The 24,125-nt window shown below is 40.3% G+C and overlaps 1 protein-coding gene across 1 annotated transcript in view; it reads left to right on the top strand.

Annotated features, from left to right (window-relative positions):
• myt1lb (myelin transcription factor 1-like, b) overlaps positions 1-24,125 on the top strand; it is a 128,168-nt gene that overhangs the window by 48,448 nt on the left and 55,595 nt on the right. Inside the window, exons 3-4 of the mRNA XM_042500860.1 lie at positions 2,005-2,050; positions 6,447-6,480. Coding sequence (XP_042356794.1) covers positions 2,005-2,050; positions 6,447-6,480 — 80 coding nt within the window. The remainder of the gene's footprint in view (positions 1-2,004; positions 2,051-6,446; positions 6,481-24,125) is intronic.

The raw sequence follows: 24,125 nt of genomic DNA, 5'->3' as shown, positions 1-24,125 counted from the left end.
ATGCGTCATGTACTCTATATATATTATATAGATATTTTAGGTCACCCTCCCCAAAATACTCCAGGTCTTTCCCTCCCTGCTACACTAATAAGATTTACAAGGTATCCTCGCCTTTCATCATTTTATTTTTCTCCCGTTGAAACATTTATGGGCATTCATAAAGAAACACACCATTAGGGCTGAGGGGCTCTACAGTACAGTAAGTGTGGTGTTAATAAATCATGTTTAATAAAAAGAGACATCCAAACAGGGCCACGGCCCCCGTCATAGTGCAAACCCAGCGAGCGTGAATATTTAGGGACATCTGGAAATAACAGAGCGCCGTTCAGGTTCCTCAACAATTTATGATGTGTTGGTGAGCAGATATGGAGCTACCTTTAGAGGGATATGTAGGTCTAACATACATGGAAGAGAAGTGGAAGGAAGGATAATGCTTACTCTGGTATATGAACTGCTGGAGGAGGAGACAGCATGAATGGAAACCGTGCAGTGAATGTTGGATGCTGTTATGTTTGCAGTCCATCTGTAAAATGACTGATAGACAGTCATACAGTCATGAAAGAGTGCATGAATGGTTGGACAGATGGATGGATGGATGGATTGAAAGGCTGATGAATGAATATTGTTTTCATGATTCCAAAATGTTCATTCATATTCATTGTAAAAATGGAATGTGCGATTTTGAAACATTATCTCAATTTTTTTTTCTTAATTCACAAACTAATCTCTTGATCTGTCTTTGCCTAATAGGAGTCTTTGCACAATTTGGTATTTTCTCAAATTCTGATTCTGATTGGTTTTTTTTAGGGCTGATACCGTTTATTAGTACTTAATGAGACCGATAACTGATATTTGGAACCAATGTGCATTTACAATAAAAATGAATATATTTCTATTGAAATATAGAATTTGAAATATAACAAACTCCAATGCAACACTTTGTTTAAATGCCTTCAGCAAATAATTAATAAAAACTGAGACTTTTAACCTCATATACAGCAAGTTCCCTGCAACTTTTTTTTAATAAAGTTCAGTGAAAATTTAAATAAAAATGAATGGATAAAACTTGCTCCCTGAGGTTCTACAAAGTAAAAATTCCTCCCATGCTGACACTTTCCTTGCATGTATTCAGACCGCCTTCCCTGGTGTTGACTGAGCGTAATACGCACAGTTTTTCATTTCTTAATTTAAACGGCGGACATTAAAATAAAACACTGATACAGATAATCAGCAAATACACAAATATCAGACCTGATAATCGGCCAGGTCAACAATCTGTCCACCCCTAAGTCTGAGGACACCGCTGATATCATAACCAGTCATGTACTAAATGTCAGGGTTCCCACGGTCATGGAAAATCTGGAAAGCGGAATTAGTCAAAATCATTGACAGTTTTGGAAAAGTCTTTTGGACTTTTGATTTGTATAATGAAATTGTTAAAATAATAATCTTCCACAGATAACCGTTCACATAATGTAAAATCAGGCAAAATTAATTTTCTATAGCTTTCAATGTGACATAGCTCTAATATGCATCACTTTGTGATAACGTTTTGTTTACCCTTGCCTACATTTTATAATTTTTTCCCCTGGGTTCGCCCTTCTTTCTTCTGTCTTTATTGAAAAGTCATGAAAAAGTTTGGAAATTTTGTCCTTGAAAATGTGTTTGAACCCTGAAACACTGACTTTTAATTGAAGAGATCTGTTCATATAAATTCAGTAAGACAGATGTATTGTCCAAGAGATTTTATATAGTAGGTTTAATTTACTCAGTAATGATTTTAGATAACAGAAATCCAAATGTTCTTTAGTCTTTGAATTACAGTCAGTTTGTCGTCTGCAGTAGAATACGTAAGATGTTACCTTTTAAGTGCTCCAAACATCAGGTGTGAATTGTGTGTTTTACAAGTGGGGGGAAAAGTACTCTGAACATGTATCCAAATGAAGATAATTTAGCGATGCTGTCTGTTGTGTATTTAACAGCATATTTGTGCCTTCTCTGCAGATGGAGGTGGATGCAGACGATAAGCGCCATCGAACACGCTCCAAAGGTATCCGCACGAACACACACATGAACACACAGCGGCACTGCCATTCAGGGTGACCTTCACTCCCACAACACAAACACACGCATGCACAGACACAAGCGCGCACATATAGTGTACACACACCGCTGCACAAATCCCAGACTGTCACAGTTGAGCTGCCTCTTCTCGCTGCTCTCTGTCTTCCTCCCTCGCTGTTTTTATATATCTCGCCGAAACAGAATCACAAAGTCCACATTTGAAGAGCTTTGTTCGAAATGAAACATCTACCGCAGTGACATCTAATCCTACAAAACGATACATAGGACAAAGTGAAAACACATGATGGAATTTTTTTAAAAAAATTAAAAAATAACAGGTATTGACACTTTTTTTTCTATTTTATCATTTTTTTTTTAGAAATTTCCTCCAAGAAAAGCATTAAGAAGTAAGCACAGTAATTATATGTGCAACTAACCACGGGCCAAATCTTTATTAGGACTTGGTACAACCTTAAAAACACACACACACACACACACACACACACACACACACACACACATTAGAATAAGAAATAATAGCTTTCTGAACATTCAACAACATCTGACCAGATGTGCTCATCAAGAGCAGTAACACACTGGTTTATATTTAACATGTGCATCACTGACGCTGTCATTTAAACAGACTGTGTGTTTATCCTGTGTAGCAGACCTGTGAGGGATCCACCGTGCGTGACGGGGAGGATACCCAACTGCCAAAAACTTAAGCATGAACTCACAAGCTGTGCGCACAACCAGCATCAAACAGGAGGAATTCAGTGACCATGCACTGTGTTTGCACGGTTGTAGGGCAGCAACCTTTTGTGTATTCATACCGAACCGTCGTGGTATGGGGGGTCACAGTTCGGTGTAGCACACTGAATATGCCGTATGTAGAACAAGACACATTATTTAGAACCGAAGTTCACAAGCGCAAGCGAAACTTTTCATATGCCGTTAGCAGCATGTGCTGAGTTAAGCACAAAAAGCAGATTAGTGTGCAAGCCGGTGTTTAAGACGAGCGCTGTTTGTTGGTGTCGCTTCACAGCTAACGATTATTTTAATAATTGATTAATTGACCGATTATTTGTTCGATTAACCGATTAATTCAATTTAAAAAATATTTCTTCAAGTTGACAATATAATTGAAAAAAGTGCGCAATTTTTTATATTCGTCCCTGAGGTTTAAAAATAATAAATTAGAAATAATAATACAATACTGAAACACAAACTAAATGTAAACAGGCTTTGCTGCATCAAAAAGCCAACAACAGGCCATGGACTTACAAAAAAAAAGACATACAAATGAATGCTTTAAAACATATAGGCTTGTTAAAGTGCACAAAAAAAGATAAAAATGATGCTTTAGGGTACATGAGCAACTTAACAATAATAAATGATTAAATGTAAATGTAAAAATGTACATCACTTACTTATCGTTAGCTAAATACACTTCTCATGCTTGTCAAGCCAAGTCACGAGAAAAGGAAACACCTGCACAAGACGAACTACCAGCTGAGAGACTAACATTCTGTTCTCTCACTTTAAAGCGCAACATAAATGGAATTTTAGAGTGACTCACGCTGCTGCTGAGCTCTCTTCCTCTCCACCGTGAGGTGTGATACCATTACCGTGCTGCTCCCGTGCCATGCCACATCACTTTTACATATTTTGCAGTTAACGCACTTTCTAGTTTTACTTAATGCAAAGTGCTGCCATACTTTACTTTTAAGTCAGCGGCTCCGCTAAACTCAACTCTTTCAGCACGTGACATAAACATCTCTGAGACACAGCTCGTGACGCTATAATCACACGACACAATAAGTTGATAGTAAACAATTTTAATAATCAATCTTTATTGATTTGTTGTTGCAGCCCTCACTAGGATGAAATATGTTTGGGTGCTTTGAATGATTAAATATAGTCAAGTTGGAACTAACTGAAACACTGCTCCTAATGACCAAGTTTTATTTTTTAACTTTCAACTTACTATAACCAGCTGCCTTTTAGGAAATTATTTATTGTTTGTACAATGTAATACAGAAGTGTGTGAAATGTTCCTTATTTTCATAATGAAAGTACTTTACTAAAGTTGACAGTGCTCGTCTTTGACACTTGAACTCCTGCCTGCTCAAAATAAATACAAAAAACAATTGCTTATGCATTAGGTTTGGGTTTTTTTTCCCACTGTACTGAACTCGCACCAAACATTGACTCCTGTGTACCGTTACACTCCTAATGACCGCTCATTATGCACCATACCCAGTCACATAAAACTAAAAGAAATGCAGAAAATACTCACCAGCCCTCATCTTTCTCCTCACCAGCCCCCCGGTCCACTCTCACAGGTCTAAAGCATCTAAAAGAAGTGACCATGTTTTAATCAGAGGACGCTCTTGATCCATATTTTATTTCCTTTAACGTCGGAAAGTTTCAAACATCTCTGACCCAACAAAGAATGAGGTGGCGACTGATGAGGTGGTGACCGTTGTTCCTACATCAGGTGGATCAAGCTCTGAAGGCTGTGACCACAAGGCCTTTGTTTGATTGAGTTAGTGTCCTCCGCTTGTCGGCCAAAGATAGAACTAATGTGTGAGTGAAGGACTGGCACCCAGATCATCTTTAGGACTGTGTACCAATTTACTCCATCAATCAATCGCTCCTTTTCTTATAGAGAATTCAGGAGTTTAGCAGCAAAATTTGATATTCGATACTAATGAGTCATCATCTCTGACACACTGCATCTATGGAGAACATGACATGCATTGTGGGATTGGTAATAGAACACGGTATAAATGCCCTAGACAATACTTTTTTTGTTCCATTGTAAGTACAGACCCTTTTCACTGCAGATATTTTGACTTGACTTGCTTTGACAAGTCAAAAACGTCTGCTGTGAAAAGGCTGTATTTTTTTAGGACACCATAAAGCGTACACTTTTCACTCTCACAATTCAGACACTCAAAAAAAATGGCGGAACGTAAATATTGGGCACTTTATGGGCAATGAGAAGCGATTTCAGACACATCTTGTTTTTCTAGCCTAAATATTCCTAATCCCTAAAAACAATGAATGTGTCCACCAGAGCGGGAAAATTGTCTTTAGACCTTTTTACACAGAGATCACACAACAGGACCGCTCCTAAGTCCCTTCCTTATGCCTCCTTTATAAATAATAACAATGGCATAACATGACAATAACAATCATGCACCTGTCTTATTGTATGACAGCTGATCTTATCCTGAGGAGCTCCCAAATCTCATTATTTTCCCAATTTGTGGACATTTGTGGCCACTGTTTTCTCTGAGTTAGCCACTAACTGCAATTTGCTACTTTTTAAATCTCCTGCGATGCGTCGTACGCATAAAACATCGTCTAAACACCACACCAGTGCCACCCATGATCTCGTCCTGCAGACTGTCCTGTTCATACAGACACTGTTTCACCGCTGTTACCACCTAATGTGGCAGATTAAAGGCCAGGCATCTCTGTCTTCTCACCACGATCATATGTTGCGTGCAGAAGGCGAGGGGGCGTAACAGTGCAATATTCCTGCCTTGAACAGGCAGTGTAAAGGGGCTATTACTTCCCTAAAATATTAAAGCAGAACACAATTATGTAACATATTCTATAGATCAAATGTGGAAAAAAACAAACAAACAACAAACACTGAATATAAAACACAGTAGACTGCTAAAAAAAGTAAAATAAAATAAAATCGCCATACATATATATATATATGTATGACGATTTTATTTTTTTTTACTTCAATTCCTTTTTTGTTAAAATTATGCCTTTGCCTTTTACCTGCATTTTGCATCATTTATTTTCTAATCTATTCTGTAAATGTTGTTGAATGCTTTAAATATAAATGTGAAATAAATATATTAATAACGTCCTATTTTTTTCTTAATAACACCAATAGAAAATTAATGAGCAGAGCATGCACAGTCAATCCTCTAATCACATACCATACATCCTCTGAATGTATCCAACTACAGCATGCGCAGTCGTTCACTGAAAGCTGTTCACATGCTGCAGGTTGGATTCATCTTTTAGAAGAACTAAATGATCAACATGAGGCAGGTATAAATGGAATGAATGAATGAATATATTGTTTATCAACTGTGTTGCTCACAGAGATACGACCAAATTTCTACTTTTTGCTGACCTTAAAGTGTTTCACTGGTAATTTATTTCATGGTAAACTACGCAGATCACAAGCCATAGTGATCAACTATTCAGCAGGTTTCCTTTTTATGTGTTATACAAAGAGCGTGTGTATTTAGCATGCACAAGTCAGTCCTGTTAATAATCTCTCTCTCTCTCTCTCTCTCTCTCTCTCTCTCTCTCTCTCTCTCTCTCTCTCTCTCTCTCTCTCTCAGTGCCTGTGGATCCAGCATTAACAGAGCTTTTCAGGTCAGTGGGATTGAAAAGTGCACTGCACTGATACGCAAACACACACACACACACTCACAAAAGCAACACACATACAAATGCACAGACAGGCGGAAAATAGCCAGAGTTACAAACACATACTCATCTCATACACACCCACGCACACACACACACACACACACACACACACACACACACACACACACACACACACACACACAAACAAAATTGGCCTGCTGTTGTCTTAGTGCCAAAGTAGAGACAGTCAAACAGTGCCTGGATCAACTGTCACCTTATTACCAACCAGAGACATTCCAGCCTTTCCTCGACTGTTTGATAGCTGCCCTCAGATCAGCCAGCAGTCACCAAAGTGTGCTTTGACGCCAACTCTTTCTCTTTCTTGCTCTTTGTTCGCTCCCTCTCGCTTTTCCTCTTTCTGCAGCCACAAAGAGATACTTATGGATAGTTCTCGTTCCCTCTCTGCATTCCTTCTCTCCAGTGTGACTTTCTCCCTCCCTCTCTTTGGACATTTTTAACGTCACAAAAGATGGTAAAAGCAAAACAGAAACAACAAGCACCGAATTCTTTCTTCCCTCTAGTTAAAACAATTCCCCCTTATGAAATATTAAATACAAGGGTTTTCACATCTTTTAATGTTCCAACTAGACAAGCTAAATAATTCTGTTTTTCTCTTATGTACTTGATGGTATTTAGCATAATAGACAATTATCAATTCATTACCCGTGCAGCACAACTCTTTCTCTCCTTCTACGCCTACAGCCTTAAAGTTCTTGTTGGGTGAGTGGAGTGGGTGGAAGGTAGAACACAGCTTTATTTCAAATTTGAAGATTTTCTTTGTCATTGGAAAAGTTTCTTACCACTGTTCTTAAAAAGCTATTTTCATTTGACAATTGGGATTTTCAAAAATGTTTGTCTAAAAATCTGAATATTATTACTTGTGATATTTTGCAATGAACACACATTACCTACAATGACGAAAAATACATTCTCACGGCTGCTGGTGAGCATTCTTCCAGAAATAATGATTAATTTCTAAAAACAAAAGTCTACTGACTCCTATGTATTTTGTGTCATGGCAGTAGCAGAAATAAGAAATGAACTGAGACGATAAAACATTTAAATCATTCGAGTCTGTTGTCTGACTCTGTTACATGAATGAATTTGACGAGCCAAGAAGACCCCAATCATTCTCCAGTATTCTTCAGCATACGGCCAGTAGTTCAGCATGTACGAGAAGTGTTGAGGGTAGCGAGTATGTATGGAGCTAATACAACAGCAGCAGAGTCAAGTCAGGTCTACAGGCCATCTTAACGCTAAACTGTAGAGTGAGTTTTTAACTCCATTTAAGGTTGGGGCGGGCTTCCATTTTTCATCCAGTTCTATCAAATCTGGTTCATACCAGCTGTGCTCCCAGTAACTCCTCAATTGAACAAAATAAAAAGATGTAACGCTCATTTAAGGTGGTTTTTTCCTTTGTCAAAAAAGAGTTGATATAGTAAATGGGATGTGGCAATACCTTTTTAGGATAACTTTGTAGCAAACATTTACTTCACATGACTGATGAGCCGTTTCACTGTCGCTGTCTTCATGGATATCCTCACAATGACATAATATATCTTTGTCTCCGGACACTAGCTGACATGAAACTACAATTAAAACTTGCCCAACTGAAATCAATACCCGAAGACCTCTGTCTGCTTTTCTCTCATAGAAGGGCTACATTGCCGAGGTGGCTTGTTGCTTTTACTCTTTTTCCTGGCGCATTACAGCCCTGCATAAAGTGTAGCCTAGACAGCTTCTGGTGCAACTACGTTTGCGTGGCCTAGTTTATTTGCTCCAAACTAATTGATATAAACAGATTTGCTTTTTGTAGCATTTAAAAAGTTTGCTTGAAACTCACTTGATAATTGAATGAAAACATGTAAAGGACATTAAATTTCTTTTTTTTTTCATTCAGTTCATTTACCAGTAATGGTCTGACTTTTTAGTGTGTTTGTCCATCATCTGTGGTGTGACAACATTAGTCAAGCACATAAATTTGCATCCTGGTTGTAGTTCAGTGATATAAGTGTAGTGCACTGAGGAACATCCGTCCTGCATGAGTCCTGTTAGCTGAAGTGGTCAACCATTGAGGAAGCACTATATCGGCATCTGTCGTAGCTCAAAAGAACTGTAGCCGACTTTTAGCAGTGGAGCTGAAAGCATTGGAGCAGAAAAAAGAAACGGGGGAGACATGTTGCACTGCGCTGCTTTCCCCTCCATCTCCATTACTTCTGATTCTTGATTATTACAGTTAATTTTGTTGTCAGGTGATTTTGACACAAGACGTGGTTTTTAAAAATATATCTTCTTGTGACTCAGTTAAAAAAAAAAAAGAAAAGCCGACAAAATAAGCTTTGACTGCGGGGCTTCTCCACTGATGATTCAAATCATCGAAATGTAGGGAGCAGTCCTCATACATACTGTAAAGACCACAATGACACACAACACCAATTTCAACAAAAGTAGCTTTGTTGCCATTCAGATGTAGCAGCCGCTCCTCAGCATTGGTCTTAATGGAGCCTTTATACTGCTGTTGTAACAGCTTATTGACTTATGTTCCACACAGTGCAACAGAGTCTCTTGGGAGGATGAGGAGTGTAGCCCTAAGGATCTAACTGGAGTTCATTAATGTTAGCCACTCAGCCTTCCTGTCCACACCAGCTCCACCTCTTACTGTTAACTTAGACATGCACACACAGGCTAGAATGAATTTTACATATATTTACTGACTTTATTATTTTCACCACTATTTGCTCAGTGGAAAAGTAAAAACCTGTTTGGGACTTCCGTGGTGGGTATTTCAGTGTCCTCTACTTGTCTTTGCGAGTTGTTTCCACCCCAGTAATGTGTGAATTTCATTTTGTCCTTGGCTGTGTGTTCAGGGGTGGTTGCAGCTAAGATAAGGGTTCCTGCCTACCTATATATCAATAAAATATTATTCCACCTGGAAGATTACTGTGTAGCCTTTAGCTGATATTCATAGATTGTACAAGGTGTACTCTCTCTCCTCTCTCTCCTCAATCCTTCATCCCCCCCTTCACTTTCACTCTTTCCCCCCATTTTCTATCATTCTCACCTCCCTCTCACTCCTCTCTCTGCCTCCCCCTCTCTCTGTCTCTCTCTCCCTCACTGTGCTGCTGCCTGCAGATAGTAATTAATCAGGGGATCGATGTGAAGCCTATCTCCAGGCTGAGGCGTCTATAATGTCGATAATGCTGCTCGATGGCCTCTCTCCCCGGAGAGCTGATAGTCGTCAGGACGAACACGCTTGACTTTGCATGGAGCAGCATGGGCTGCGTCAGATAGGCTGTTGCTGTTGTGCTTGTGTGTGTGTTTGTATGTGTGTTTTTTGTGTTCATACCCCACTCATATGCATCCATGTCAGACTTAACTCACATATAGCAAACACGCACACACACACACACACACACACACACATCTTTTTAGGTTGACTATCAAAGATCAGGTCAAAGAAAGGTGTGTGATTTTGGTTATAAAGTTGGTACTGCCCATCATAAGCATTGAACTGGTCCCACAACATCACCAGGAGGCTCAACAGGAAGTTGTGGGCTCCTTTCTTCATACACTCTAACTGCTTTAGCTTGATGTAATTATTGAAGGTCTGATCTGGATTTTTAGTCTGGATTTTTCCGGTTCCTCAGACTAGCTCGTAACAAAGCTATCTGCTTACCAATTCAAGCTTAAACTTACAAGTTTAAGTTTTTGTTGTTTTTAATCAATCAGGTGGATCCTGAACCATAAATTAACAATATTTTCTAGATCCAAATAACAAAATCAGTATACTTAAAGCTGTGGTTGACAATCGTCTGGAAAAGGCACACAAAAAAATGCCAGAATTTGAAAATACAGCCAGTCTCCTGCAGCTCTTCCCTTTCTTCTTTCTGTCCAACTAGCGGGTTCACATGAAACGCAGAAGTATCAAGAATCATGCTATTTTTCTTTCGAGCACTGGCCACTTTCTTTGCCATGTTAACCAGTTGGGCTGTTCACACTGGACGTGGAGCAGCCCCAGGCTCCGCACTGTCCACAGCCACACCCAATTTTTAGCATCAGTTTCAGCATCTGGTCTTTTTTTTCAGCTTGCAAATCTGGCACACACACTGATAATATATTATGAACGATATAAACAAATATGAAATATGATATAAATGGTCTGGTTATGGTAAATGATAAAATATGCATCCAGTGCCTCCACATATTTTTCAGTTGTTTCAAAACAGAAAGCGAGAGGAGAGCAGACACTCAAGCAGACAGAGACAGAGCTCTATGAGTGATTAGAAATGAACAAAACAGCAGAATTGCTTACTAGCTGGCGCGGAGAAATTCTCTTCCCGTGCAGCAGTTTTATAACAAACGACATATTGCGGTGCTTCCACATCCAATGTAAGCATGTGGTAAGCCCCTCCCACCAGACAAGCACTGGGCATATGCATGCACTTTTTATTGTAACTTGTATGACTAGTCATTCCTTACAACCAACCCCATCATGATTCTGATCTTGATGGCAATATATAGCAGCAAATCTATGAGAAGTACCGTCCTGCCTTTTTTGCAAACTTGTGGGCCTGTAAAGCCCTTTGAAATGACACACTGTGATTCAAGGCTCTAGTTAGCTACATAAACATGAACTTGAATTTGTCACAGCCGTGAGCCTTTGGCTACAGTTAGCAGAAGGCTACATTTTTAGTGACATTGTCAGTCCATCCCTGAAATGCTTTGCTGATATTTGCACATCTGTTGCTTCATTTATTGTCAGATTCTCTTTTTGACAAGTCCGGAATAGTTATTTTTCTACAGCATTTTCGGCCATCGAATCAGGCTTTTACCATGTGAAGGGACATGCAGGTGCATTTGCATTTGTAGAACAGCCAATGGGAAAACCCTCTTTCTGAAATGACCTGTGATTGGCTAATGTCTCTTGTCATGAGCTGGATTTTGTTGAATTACAAAATGCTTAAATGTTATGATGTGTTTTCTGCCCAATGATGCCCAAAAAAATCCCTAATCTAGCTCTCTCAAATATCAATATTGGCACTGGCCTCAAAATTTCAATATCAGGGTGACCCCAAGCTCACTTGGAGAAGTGTGCACCCCAGGTAGGCAATTTGTGTCTTTTTGTTCCTGGTCAAACCGATTCTCTCAACCAAATTCCTGTCAGTCTCCAACTATACTGTAAGAAAAGGAAAATATTAATTAATATAAAAAAAAAAAAAAAATCAGTATCAGTCGAGCTCAAGTCTACATGTCCAACACTCTTGTATGTTTGCTTTAATTAAATTTGAATCACAGAGATTGAGGCTTTGGATAAATGACTTGTAAATCACTGTAGTCAGTCAGATTTTACGATGCAACAAGAATGTGGCAGTGAGGTGCCTGACTGTCCTGGACTCAGGCATCTGCAGAAATGGAACTGTCACAGCAATCATAGACCTGCAGGATAGCTATGAAGTCTTTATACTGTATGGCGGAGGTGTATGACAAGCAATGAGCTTTTATGAGTTTCATTGAAGTGGTATTATTAGTGGCAGTGCACAGTACGGGGTATAGGACATGGGTTCCTCACATTTAAAAAAATTCAGCTTGAGGTTCAGGTCTGGTGACACGTGGGAGGAAGCAGTTTAGAGAGAGGGCATCCGTGCGTCATTGCCGCTGCCCTGTGTCTGCAGGCGATCAAAGCAGCCAAAGAAGCAGCAAATATGAAAGACATGGAAGGTAAAGGCATCCCTTTCCTATTCAAAGCCCCAATTACATGGTTGAATTTCTTTTATAAAAGAAAAAAATAAAGATAGCTTTAACAGGGACCTCATCTCAATAAACCTCATCATGGTTTCCATACACAAGGTGGGGTGGGGGAGGGGCTGTGCTAGACAGAGAGCTCACAGCATAAACATTCCCCTCCATATCTCTTTTGTCATTTGCATATTTACAGTCTGCCATGCTAATCGTGTTTATTGGGGTGTATAGCCTAAGTACTGCGCATGAGCTCAATAGGGGAGGATAGCTTCGTGCCACAGTCTGCTCGGTAGAGGTGCTAGGATAAAAATTGCCCCCAACCCCCCATTTCTGGAAATAAATGGCTCCTCCTGCAGTAATCCAATTTCAAAAGACAAAAAGAGCTGTCTTACGTAACTAGGACAGCACGGGATTTTGCTAATTATGGTGTTAATGCACAGTGAAGAATTCCCCTGATTTCAAACAAAGGCCACGATTTGTGAAGATATTTTTTGTGTCGATTGGGTGTTGTGTAGTTGAGCAAGTGCAGTTCTTACAGTATCACATCATGAAACGGCACCGAATCTATCACTATGCAAGGTGATGGATGTGTGGCTCACAGGAAATATAGTATTTGTTCACTTGACTGCATGTATCAGAAAAAAATGCCAGAAAAAATTACACACCATGTAAAAGCTATCAATATGTAAAGGTGTTCAAGGTGGATGTCTCAGTGCCTAAGGCTGGCTTGCAAAGGTAAACTATTCACTCCCTTATTTGCATTAATCAAAAAAAAAAGAAAGAAAAAAAGAAAAAATCCAAGGAAACCAAATCCAGATTTGCACGATTTCACCTTGAGCACGTAGATTTCATTGTCAGCCCCGGTGTGCTTTTGCACTGGAGTGTTGAGAACAGTTAAGTTAGGTGGATAACTGCTAAAGCCCCCTCATTTTTCCCCTGTCAGATTTCTGCTTTCATACAAAAGACATAAGGTTGTCCTCTGTCGCCGACTGGCCGAATGAGAGAGGCGTACAGTCCCGGCCTCGGCTTTAATTGCCGGTGTCAGAGCTGAAACATGGCCGAACAGGAAATGATCAAGTTAATGAAACGTTTTAATTATTCAACATAATTGTGGAACGTGACGAGCGTGTCGGTGAATCCCTGGCCTGGCTGTTCACACAAGGTGTTTCTCCAACACACACACATTCATATACCAGCTCTCTCTCTCTCTCTCTCATTCCCTTTGTCTCACCCACATTGAACACTTGCCTTCCCATGGTGCTCTCCCTCATCTTTATTACTCGCCGTTCTCTTCAATGATAGAATGAGTGAGATCAGTCTGTGTTATAATTACTTGCCCTTGTCTGCTCGGGGTCGTTACTCCGAGCCGCCCACCTCCTCCTCCCGCCGAGCCTGTATGCCGACCGGCCTGAGCCCCTGCAGCCATTCTGCACATCACTGCAGGGCTGACGGGCACTGGCGTATCGATCTGAGAGCCGGAGAGCACAAGAATGAAAAGAAAGAGTCTGTTCCCTCATTCTCCGTGGCTGTGTCTCTCTCTAATACCACGCACACACACATATTCGCCAACTGTGCACGGCAGATAATTAAAGACAACTAAAACAAACATGAGGATATCAGTTCATCAGCACGCCTGAGACTGCTTCCTATCTCGCTCTACGTCTTTGGTCGCTCCTCTCTTCCTTCCTCCTGTTTCTTCATCTTGACATTCCTCTTCTCTCCTTCCTGCCCCTTTTTAGTTCCCCCCCATCACCCCGTCTCTTCCTTGCCCCTTTCCTTCCTTCCTTTCCTACCTTCCTCTTTCTCTCTACCCCTCCCATCTCTCTCGGCTGTCTCTGGCAGAGCTAATTCCCTCCTCAGATGGTGCGGCTCTCATTTGCATACTTATCAAAGTGTTTGGACTATCCGACAGAAGCTGTAGGAAGGTGGGGTCATTAATATGTTAATTACCCCCCACCCTTCTCCCCACTCGCCTTTAGACGGCGGCGCACCATCCACATCCTCCACCTCTCTCTCCGTTTCACACGCAGCCTTTGAATGTTTGAATATCCTCAGAGGCCCTGCAAATGCCATAAGACTCTGTAGACACTCACACAGGGGGTTAGGGGAGGTTTACAGCTATCTATAGTGGGTGTGTATATGCGTGTGTGTGTGTGTGTGTGTGTGTGTGCATACCCTGTAAGCTACCATCAATTACATGTCCGTGGTCATGGATTAGCAGCATTTGTACCTATGTTCACTGGACATTTTTGAGCCATAACATGATCTGGTTGTGCAACTGACTGCTCACCAAACCCCTCCCCCAAAGCAGGCCCAAGAAGCCATGGATTTCTCCACATGCTGAAGCGTAGTAAGAGCATTTCTCTGTACTTCAAAAAGGTGTAAGGACGAGATAAAACAGTGTGTTTATCTACTTGAACGTAAGCTCTGATTGTTAGCATGCTCAGCTAATAAACCATGTGTTAATGCTATTGCCATAGCCAAGGAGCATATGATTATCTAATTACATTAGCATGTGGGGTTACAGGTTATTATTCTTTTTTTTGAAAAGCCCTGTTCACATCTAGCAAAACCACGTCTACTATTCCTCACTGGTGTGGAAGCTGGTCCAGGTTGCTATTTTTTCTAATGTAGGCAAACAGTAGCAGCTCTCTCATTGTCTTTTTTGTATTTTTGGAAGTTTACTTGTATATTACCCCCAACTACAGTCAGTGTTAGTATTTGAGATAGCCTCGTGTGACATTTGCTAGACAGTTTAACAGTACAATCAAGTAAAGCAAACAAATAGGCTTATGCTAAACGGACATAACAGTTTGATGCTACAGTTTCCTTCTACTTATAATGAAAGGACAAAGTAGCCCTACACCACCGTACAGTAATAATGCTGTTTGTTTATTTCCATGTTTCCTACATGGATCAACTACTGGTTATGATGCTAAAGTTTTGTCTGGAACATGTAGCTTTAGCCTCAGTCTCAGTCAGCATGATAGTTTGTATATAGCCATCAAGTGCATATTCAAGTTTCAACCCCCTTTTTAAAGATCATTTTTAATGATTGAACTGAAAACTTTTAAACATACACTGAAGAGTGTGTTTTCAGCAAACTCGTCTGCAACCATAGGATGTCAAATAAGGCAGCCTGGTCAGTGGCCCTTGGCTTGTGTTACCAAACACAAGGAACCTTTTAGGGTTTGTATGAGATGCACTGGGTTTTGAACTAACTCCAACTTAATCTTTTCCACGACAATAACAGACAGAGCAGAAAATCCAAGTAGGATGGGAGTTGAACGGTTAAATACACACTGGACTTTCACCCAGGAGACTGGTGTTTGTGTCCTGTGTTAAACCAAAAGTCAACTTTTTGTAACTATGTAACGTAGTTACTGGCATAGGTCATGTGACATACTCTTTAAGTTACTGTAAAAAACATAGTTATTTTAATCCAAATGATCTTTTTCCTTTACCTACCCTATAATTGTTGTTGCCTAAACCTGAAGTAGTTTTGGCAGTGAAACCTACATACCCTCTGAAGTCTAAAGTTTTTTGAAAGCCTACCTAGAGTGTCATAGTTTGAAGCATGGGGCCACTGACCGAGCTGCCGTCTTTGACAACGCGTTCTCACTTGGGAGTAAGAACGCGTTGTTTCAGCCAAGTCATGGAGGTAATCTTTGCTTAATTTGCTGATCAAATTTGCCACTATTATCACTGTAAACTGCATATGAGCTGTGCAAGAACTAAAAGGTTAGCAGGCATAGCAACAGTTACTATGGGAGTCAGGACTTAGCAAACTGTTAATTGCTAACCCAGCAATGAGTTTGAACCTTGTCTAAAGGAATATGTCCATGAGACAGTTCTACAAATTGATATAATGCACTATATATAGAATTAAATCCTGGCCTTCACCAAAGCACAGCTAATGAAGTATCACTCCATTCAAAGTCCTAAGCTACACAGTAGACTTAATCTGCATACTGTACAGGATGCTGTTCCCATGTCAGTTAAAGTAACATGATTACAACAACTGTCCTCCATAAAGGTTCCAGGGTCAGTGGTTAAGTCACTCAGCTGAAGGAGTGGGACATCTTGTTAATTCTGATTTATCTGCTCATGAACAAAGGTTAATGGGTCATTTATGTGTTGCCTGTTATAACAAAGCTTGGTTGGCAGTGCATCGCAGATGAGTCAACGCTGATGCAGGTGATTGACTGAGGCGCTTACAACAAGCAACTGTGGCTGACGATAATTAAAAATGGCAAGGGAAGTTATAAGCAAATGTTGGCACAGGGCATCTTGGGAGTTGACGTCCTTGATCAAGCTTGTTTTGCGGGGTGCTGTTTAAACCTTGCAGTTTGAATATGCTGCACGGGAATGCCAAAATCCACAGAATTTGAACATTTATTCAGTAACATGCCGGCAAACAGAGGTAAGTGGTTCCTAGAATGAAAGGGAAACATGAAAATAAATCAACATTTTTCTGTGGAACAGAAAGGTAACTAGGGACTCAAGTGTTTTCTAAAGTAGGTTTCAATAATTTAACCAGGAGAGTGAAGGCAGAGGAACTGTTACAGCGTCCCTGCTCACCTTTTTTGATTTTAGCTTTTCAAGGACTTTAACAAATTGTAACAGCCACCTCACTGAACATGTTTATGTTAAGTAGACTTTCAGTCTGTTGCTTTCACCTCTACAGTCCTCTCTCTCCTGTATGTCGCTGTGCCTCTGCCAGCACCAAGGGGTGGCTTTCTAGGTTGGTATTATGTGTGCTGGATAGAATGGGCGTAGAATGGACTATAGTGTATTATCACAGAGCCATCTACAGTAAATTGGAGATAAACAGTGTGATTTTACAGAGAGAGACAACAGGCTACCAACACTTGTTTTGCACCCTCTATTTTGTGAGTGCCTTTCCTTTGTCTGTCCTTTCCTATGGGTAACATAAACTCTCAGAAGTAAGGGTTCAAAAGGGTTTTTTCCTAAGGGGCTAAGGTTCTATCCAGAACCTTTTGCTTCTGAAGAACCATTTTGTTTAAGAAAGGGTTCTTCAAGGGTTCTTTTTAAGGCTAAGAATTACATTTAAAACCCTTTTCATCTTCACTCTTAATACCCATGTGTCAAATTGCATTTTCAAATGTGGATGTATCTAGAAGCTCTTTCTTTCATTTTACTTTTGTTTTTTTTGTCTTTAATTTTTTTTTAATTTCCCATGGGCACTTGGAACTTGGCATTTATATTCGGTTCTAATCTCTTATTTTCGATGGCCAACCCTACTGCACCACTGAAATATAAAGGCCTATAGTATTGACTCAATAAAATATAAGCCTCCTAAATGCACAAATGTGAACCATGAATGTTGCTGTCTCCTTTGCTGACCGGTTACACTAAAACAAAGATTAGCGGGAAAGAGGTCTGTGGGTAATGTAGAAAATTATTATTTTCAGAGCGTTGTTGAATCCTTCAGAGTCTTTAAACCAAAGATAATTTGATTCAGAACCTGAAAAATTGGTTCTCAAGTTTTTCTTGTCTTGAAGTGTGAATCATGATGACATCAGTGGGCATGTCATATTTTACAGGTTGAAAAGAGCAGATGGAAAAGGCAACAATGGAGCAGTCACAAGAGAAACTGTCAGAAAAAAAGCATGCAGTGGTTTGAGTAATAGTTGGCCCATGCTTGTTTTAGGGTTAAAGCAATAATCTGTATTAATACCAGATGCAAGAGTTTGCAGGTAGTCAATGCAATTGGTTATTTTGCTACTAGTTTTTACATCTGTTGTGCATTGTGCAAAGCCTTTCACTGCTGACATATGCTTGATTATTATGTTTCCTATCAAAACTGGTGGAAACGCAGGCTGCTTCACTAGAGAGCACCAAGGTTCCAGGACTCTTGAAAGGAACCGATTCAAGACCAGGAGATAATCTGGTGGAAAAGGGGTTTCACAGTTGGTTCAGAGTGGGACCTTTAACAGATGGTTCTAGGTACAAATCTGTATGTTGGGTTTGAGGTACAAGCCTCTGGAAGGGTTTATATACCTTTTATGTAAGATTCTACCAGGAACCAAAAAGGGTTTTCCTATGGGGACAGGCTAAAGAACCCTATATTGCTACTATTGAGCACCTTTACTTTTACATGTGTAAGACAGAACAGAGTTAGGTCAGTTTGGGAGGTGCAACAGGGAGGAGAGGGCTTTGATAATTGTGGAAAAGGAGGAGAGAGGAGGAGAAATGTGTTTGTACAGTTTTATAAAAAAAACATACCTTTGGAGACTGGATGGAGTAATTAGGACAGAAGTAAAGGAAAGGCAAAGAGATTAGATAAGCCGAAAGGTGAGATGAGGGGAGCCCTCACCTTGTTCTTAGCAACAATAAAAACCTCACAAATCCACCTGGCCTTGCCTCTGAATACATATTTTTCTCTGTGCCAAACCGAGAGGGCGTTCATTTCAACCCACACAGGGCAGACTTAACAATTACTCTCACTTTGAACGCAATTTCCTTGCTGGGGGAAATGATTGACAGATTGTATCCATGGTGTCAGGGGGGCAGCCACGCCCCTCCTGACTAAGGCAGAAATTAGAGAACAGTAAGAGCTAAATTACACCTTAGCAAAGACCTCTGGCAAGAGGACAGGGAGGGAAGCATGATGAATGAGGAAAGGATCAGAACAGAAAGGTAGAGGGTGAGTCGCGTGGGAGCATGGAGACGATTGGAGGAACAGCTCGGAAATACATTTGTAGCCACACACAAGCACACACACAGATGCGGGTAGACACACAAACACACGCACCGAGGTAATGGGTCTGCAGTACTATTGGAGTGCAAAGGGAGAGACACTTAAATGCCATCTCTACAGTTGGGATGCTATTTACTCCCTCTCTCTGTCTCCCTCTCTCTCTCATTCTCTCACACACACACATACACACACACACGCACACAGTCATCTCCGCTCTCCCTACTATGTCATGCTCTCAAAGCACTCAGACTGATATGAGAGCAGCAGGCAACCAGTAGAGTGGCACAATGAGTCTCAGGGTATCTACAGTGGAAAAACTCAGCAGCAGCACTGGTTTGTACACATTGTGAAGCAAAAAAAACAGCTGATGGACATCTACTGTGGCTGCTCTAGAAATTTTTCTTATCAGTCCATATTTGGTCTTAAAGTATAGGTCTGGTGATATGCTATATTTCTGTTTCTTTCGACAGAACAGAACTTAAAGAGGCCAAAACCAATCACCTGATCTAACTTAATATGTCATCTGTGTTTATCAAAACCCAGATATTATAATTGGAAGTGTAGATCTCCCCATGCATAGTCACTGGGTTGAAGAGCTAATGGTTCATTTGAAGTTGGATAGGCTCGAGCATTCTGCTCAGGGTTCAGTTAATAAATTCCATAAAGTGTGGCAAAGTATGTCTTTGCAACAAGAAATATAAATAAAAGCCTGCAACTGATAATCATAACTGCATAGAATCACTGTAAAATATTTACAATTTAGAAATGAATTATTTTATTTTTGCATGTGAGTTTGTTTTTTGCTCATTTATATATTTATATTGTTTATATTTATTGCTATTATGTTTTCTTTCTTTCCATTTTGGTGTGTTGGCCAGCCTACCAGCAGGGTGGGTGGGATGCAGATGTTGGCATACTGTAAAATGTACGAATTGTAAATGTTTAGATATTACTTATTCCTCAGTGCCATAGAGCTCCACTGTTCTGAGAACTATTAAAAACACATCAACAAGCCACACAGTTGCACTGGGTGACATGTTTCTTCATTAAACACACAATGTGTTTGATTTTCAGTCAGTCCCATGCACACAGCCCTGCAGGAAATGCTCACTAAAGTAAATAACCTAACATGGAATAATCCTTATCTGAAAATAGTCCCAGACAAATCACTATTTATTCTGGTCTGAAAAATATTTTTTCAATGAAACTATTTGCAACCTGTTCTTACTTCCTCAGCATGAGCCAGTTGGCTTGACGTAGAGTGCCACAGACAGGATGGAGAAGTTGTGAAGTATTGAAGGAATACCTCATTCCCCAAATTACTGTTTGTATATCAGTTACTCCCCCCCATGTTACATTGAATTTTTAAAGAAATTTTTGTTTTTCTTGCATGCCTCAGTGAACGAAGAATCCAAAAACTGAGAAAATTCTTGATGAATTCATGTCATAAGGGTCCAAATTTAACAAAAGTAGAGCCATACCAAAACATCTGTTCTCACAATCAATTATCCCATTGTATGCCAACATATGCAGACAGCCCTTTCAAAAAGGAAGCTAAACTAAAAGTGAAACTCGCCTGTACTCTCCTCAAAGCCCGACTCCATTGACTAAAGTGATTTTGCCTTGCTGAACATGGGAGCTGCTGGTCCATCACTGTTTTGATCAGTTAGTGTTATATAATGACTGGTGAATCTGAACTAACCCTTAATCAAAGAACAAATCTGTTTTTGGATTCTTTATTCACTGTGGAGGAAGAAGAACAAAACAAAAAGGTTTCTTCATGAATTCAGTGTAACACTGGGTAAGTAACTGATGTACAAAAAGTCATTTTTGAGATAAAGTATTCCTTTAAGAAACCTACCATCCCATGGTTTTGGTCTCTCTTTTTTTTCCACTTAGAAAATAATGGAATAACACCAGACCTAGCCCTCAATTGTATATTTTTCTCAAAACAAGTAAAATATTTTCCGGTGATGTGCGTCTCACGCTTATGTGTTTCAGGAACAGTACACGTGTACTCAGGAACAGTGTAAATGTCAACAAAACAAGATTGAAACCAATGTTTTCTTGAATTAGGCTTATAAGCATCGCTGACATTTTCTCACTTGACTGGCAGATTTTGGCAGACTTATTTAGAGAAAAACAATATTCTAGGAGTCAACAGAAGAATGCAGTAAATTACTTGTTAATATGGATGTTCTGAGCGGCGTAGGGCGTTGCTGCCTGCTGGTGCCAAACCACTTGTGGCTGCTGTCTGATGGTCCACTAAGTGTTTGCTGCTAAGACAGATGGTGTACTGTAGGTTTACCTCTATGCGGGTAAAGTGCTGCCAGCCTGGCTTGGAGAGGCCTTGACTGGAGCAGAGCCTTCAGAACAGGCTCTTCACCTGGAGAGAGAGAGAGGGAGAAGAGAGGCAAAGGGCAGCACACTGACACACACATTCCCACGTACGTTCACACCTACATAGGCTCTCTCAATGCGAACTGACACAAATGTAGACATACAAGCCACACATACACACACACACACACACACACACACACACATCTCCTAAGCCCTCACACACACACAACCTACTTCACATGTAGAGCAGCGTTCCCAGCTGAGTGCCTCTCTCCAACCTGGCAATTTCAGCGGAAAGAGAATCCAGCTAAAGTACACAGGGCGTCATGCTGATTTCACAACAGGGGGGTTGAATGGCAGAATGGCCTCACTGCAGCCCTCGTTACTGATCCGGCAAGATCCAACTCATCTATTTCAATAGCACTCTATCATTGGCTCTTGTGTGTGCATATACGGATGGAACTAGATTGCAGAAGTCCCAGTTTTTTACGCCGTAGCAGTGTCAGATTGTTCCCGTTTATCCAATCCAGGACAGATTTAAAGTGTACAGACCTCTATGTTTAATTCCAATGAACGATGCAATACACACGCATGCACAGATACAATTCATACACAGAAACATTATGTACATGCACAACACCATCTGACAATGATGTTTTGGGTGACATTTAGTTTCTAGGTTGCACAAGATGCTCCTATAAATGAATCATGAGTAAATCTGTGAGGTGTGAATAATAGATGGGAGGAGAGGTAAAAAACAAAGGAGTGCTGTTATTATTTGTTAATAAGACACTCTGGAGCATCACTAACTAGATCTCATTACCACAAGCCACGCAGGCATGCACACACCCAACCACAGTCACACACACACACACCTCCAACCACCCCCACACATGCACACCTTGAGCATACACCCCACATGCCAAACACATACAGAAGTCTCTCATCCTGCATGACTATTTTTACCTATGAAGCCTGACGTTGCCTAGCACTCTGTAATTACATCCCACACTCCACCAACGAATGATTAGAAGCAATGATGGATGGGTTAACACTGTCACCTAAGGATGCCTCAGTGCAAAACTAATTACGTGACCGTACATGTGTCATATGCCTGATACATGCGATAGCCCACTCAGCCTGCTGCCATAACTGTGGAACAAGTGCGATAAAGGTGGACGACGTGTCTCCTGTTAATCAACAGATAAGAGATGATGAAGTAACTCGGCTGTTGATTGATAGATCTTTGTAGCTCAGCAGTGTGTCTTAAATATACACTTCCGAAATTACATAAAGAGCTTCTTTGATGGCATTTGGTTTTGAGTTTTCTGCATCAAACATTTGATTTAAAGGGATAGTTCATCCAAAAAATCAAAAATAAATATTTGCTGTTTTTTCTGTAGTGTTATTTATCATTTTAGATAGTTTTGGTGTGAGTTGCTGAGTTTATCGGCTGTAGAAATATCTGCCTTCTCTCCAAAATATTGGAACAAAATGTCACTCAGCTTGTGGAGCTCAAAAGGCCAAAAGAAACAATTAAAAAAACTCAACAGCAATGTCTCTTTTCAGAAATCATGACCCAGTTATTCAAGATAATCCACAGAGCTTGTGGCAAGCAGTTTCATGTGGGCACTATTTCCTTTTTACAAAACTTCAATTATCAGCTGTATTACGATGCACAAGGAAGCGTGCGTCTGGAAGGGCAACACAATTAAATAATTTTATCCCCATTCAAATTAACGTAGTGCTACACTAGATGTTAGTGGTTTAGCTGCAGAATGTTAGCTGCTAAGTAAGTCTCAAGTGTGCTCTCTTTATGGGTCCGATAATGTGTAATGTCTGGGTAGTTTCATACCCTGGAAATAGACCTTTTTTAGGTTTGTGCACCAATGAGCAACTTTCATAAGAATGCACTTTGGCCTCCAATGCTGTATCCAGGTCTCCATATATATCAATGGAATCTACTTCCAACCAATACTGTAGATTATATTTTTTGCACTTAGAGTAGCACAAGCTGAGTGCCTTCTAGATCAATTTCCATTTTAGAGAAGGCACACATCTCTACAGCCTGTATCTCCAACACTCAGCAACTAGCACTATAACAATCTAGACTGATAAAAAGCTTTACAAGTAAGAGGAAAATGTTTTGATTTTGGTGTGAACAGTCCCTTTAAATTTCTCTTGTTGCAAAAAAAGTTCTCTTTTACGTCATTTTGTTTGCTTAGCATGCTATATATCTTGTAGATGGATTTGAACATTTTACCGACAATCAATGCCCTGATTTCATCATCATGCTCCATAAAATCACTGTTTACTCACTTTTTTATTTATTACTATGAACTTTGTGGACATTTTTTTTAATAAGCACTGTTTTTTCTTCTCACAGCCAGGAAAGATAGCACTATGGACTTTCTGTCATGTATGGCAAGAAAAGTTGTTTAGCCTCTATGTCTCTGCATAGACACATTTTGGTATTATTTGAATCAGGAGATGGGGTGTGTGCTTGTCCGCCTGTACATGCATGCAAAGTGTGTGTTTGTGTGTGTGTGTGTGTGTGTGTGTGTGTGTGTGTGCACGCACAGACAGGGATGTGAGAGGTTGCGTTTATGATTGCCACGGCTGCAGCTGGGGCTGTGGGCTGAGTAATTGCCTGTCTTGGTAGGGAGAGCGTGGTAGCGAGCTAAAAGTCAAGTGCTCTCTTCCTGCTGTAGACCTCATTTGGATTCCACATAGCTAGCTAGCAAGCTAACGCCAGCCTTGGGCCTGTATTATTCATAGCTTG

The sequence above is a fragment of the Plectropomus leopardus genome, chromosome 14, assembly GCF_008729295.1.
Source record: "Plectropomus leopardus isolate mb chromosome 14, YSFRI_Pleo_2.0, whole genome shotgun sequence".
Lineage (NCBI taxonomy): Eukaryota > Metazoa > Chordata > Actinopteri > Perciformes > Serranidae > Plectropomus > Plectropomus leopardus.
This window is presented reverse-complemented; position numbering and strand designations above follow the sequence as displayed.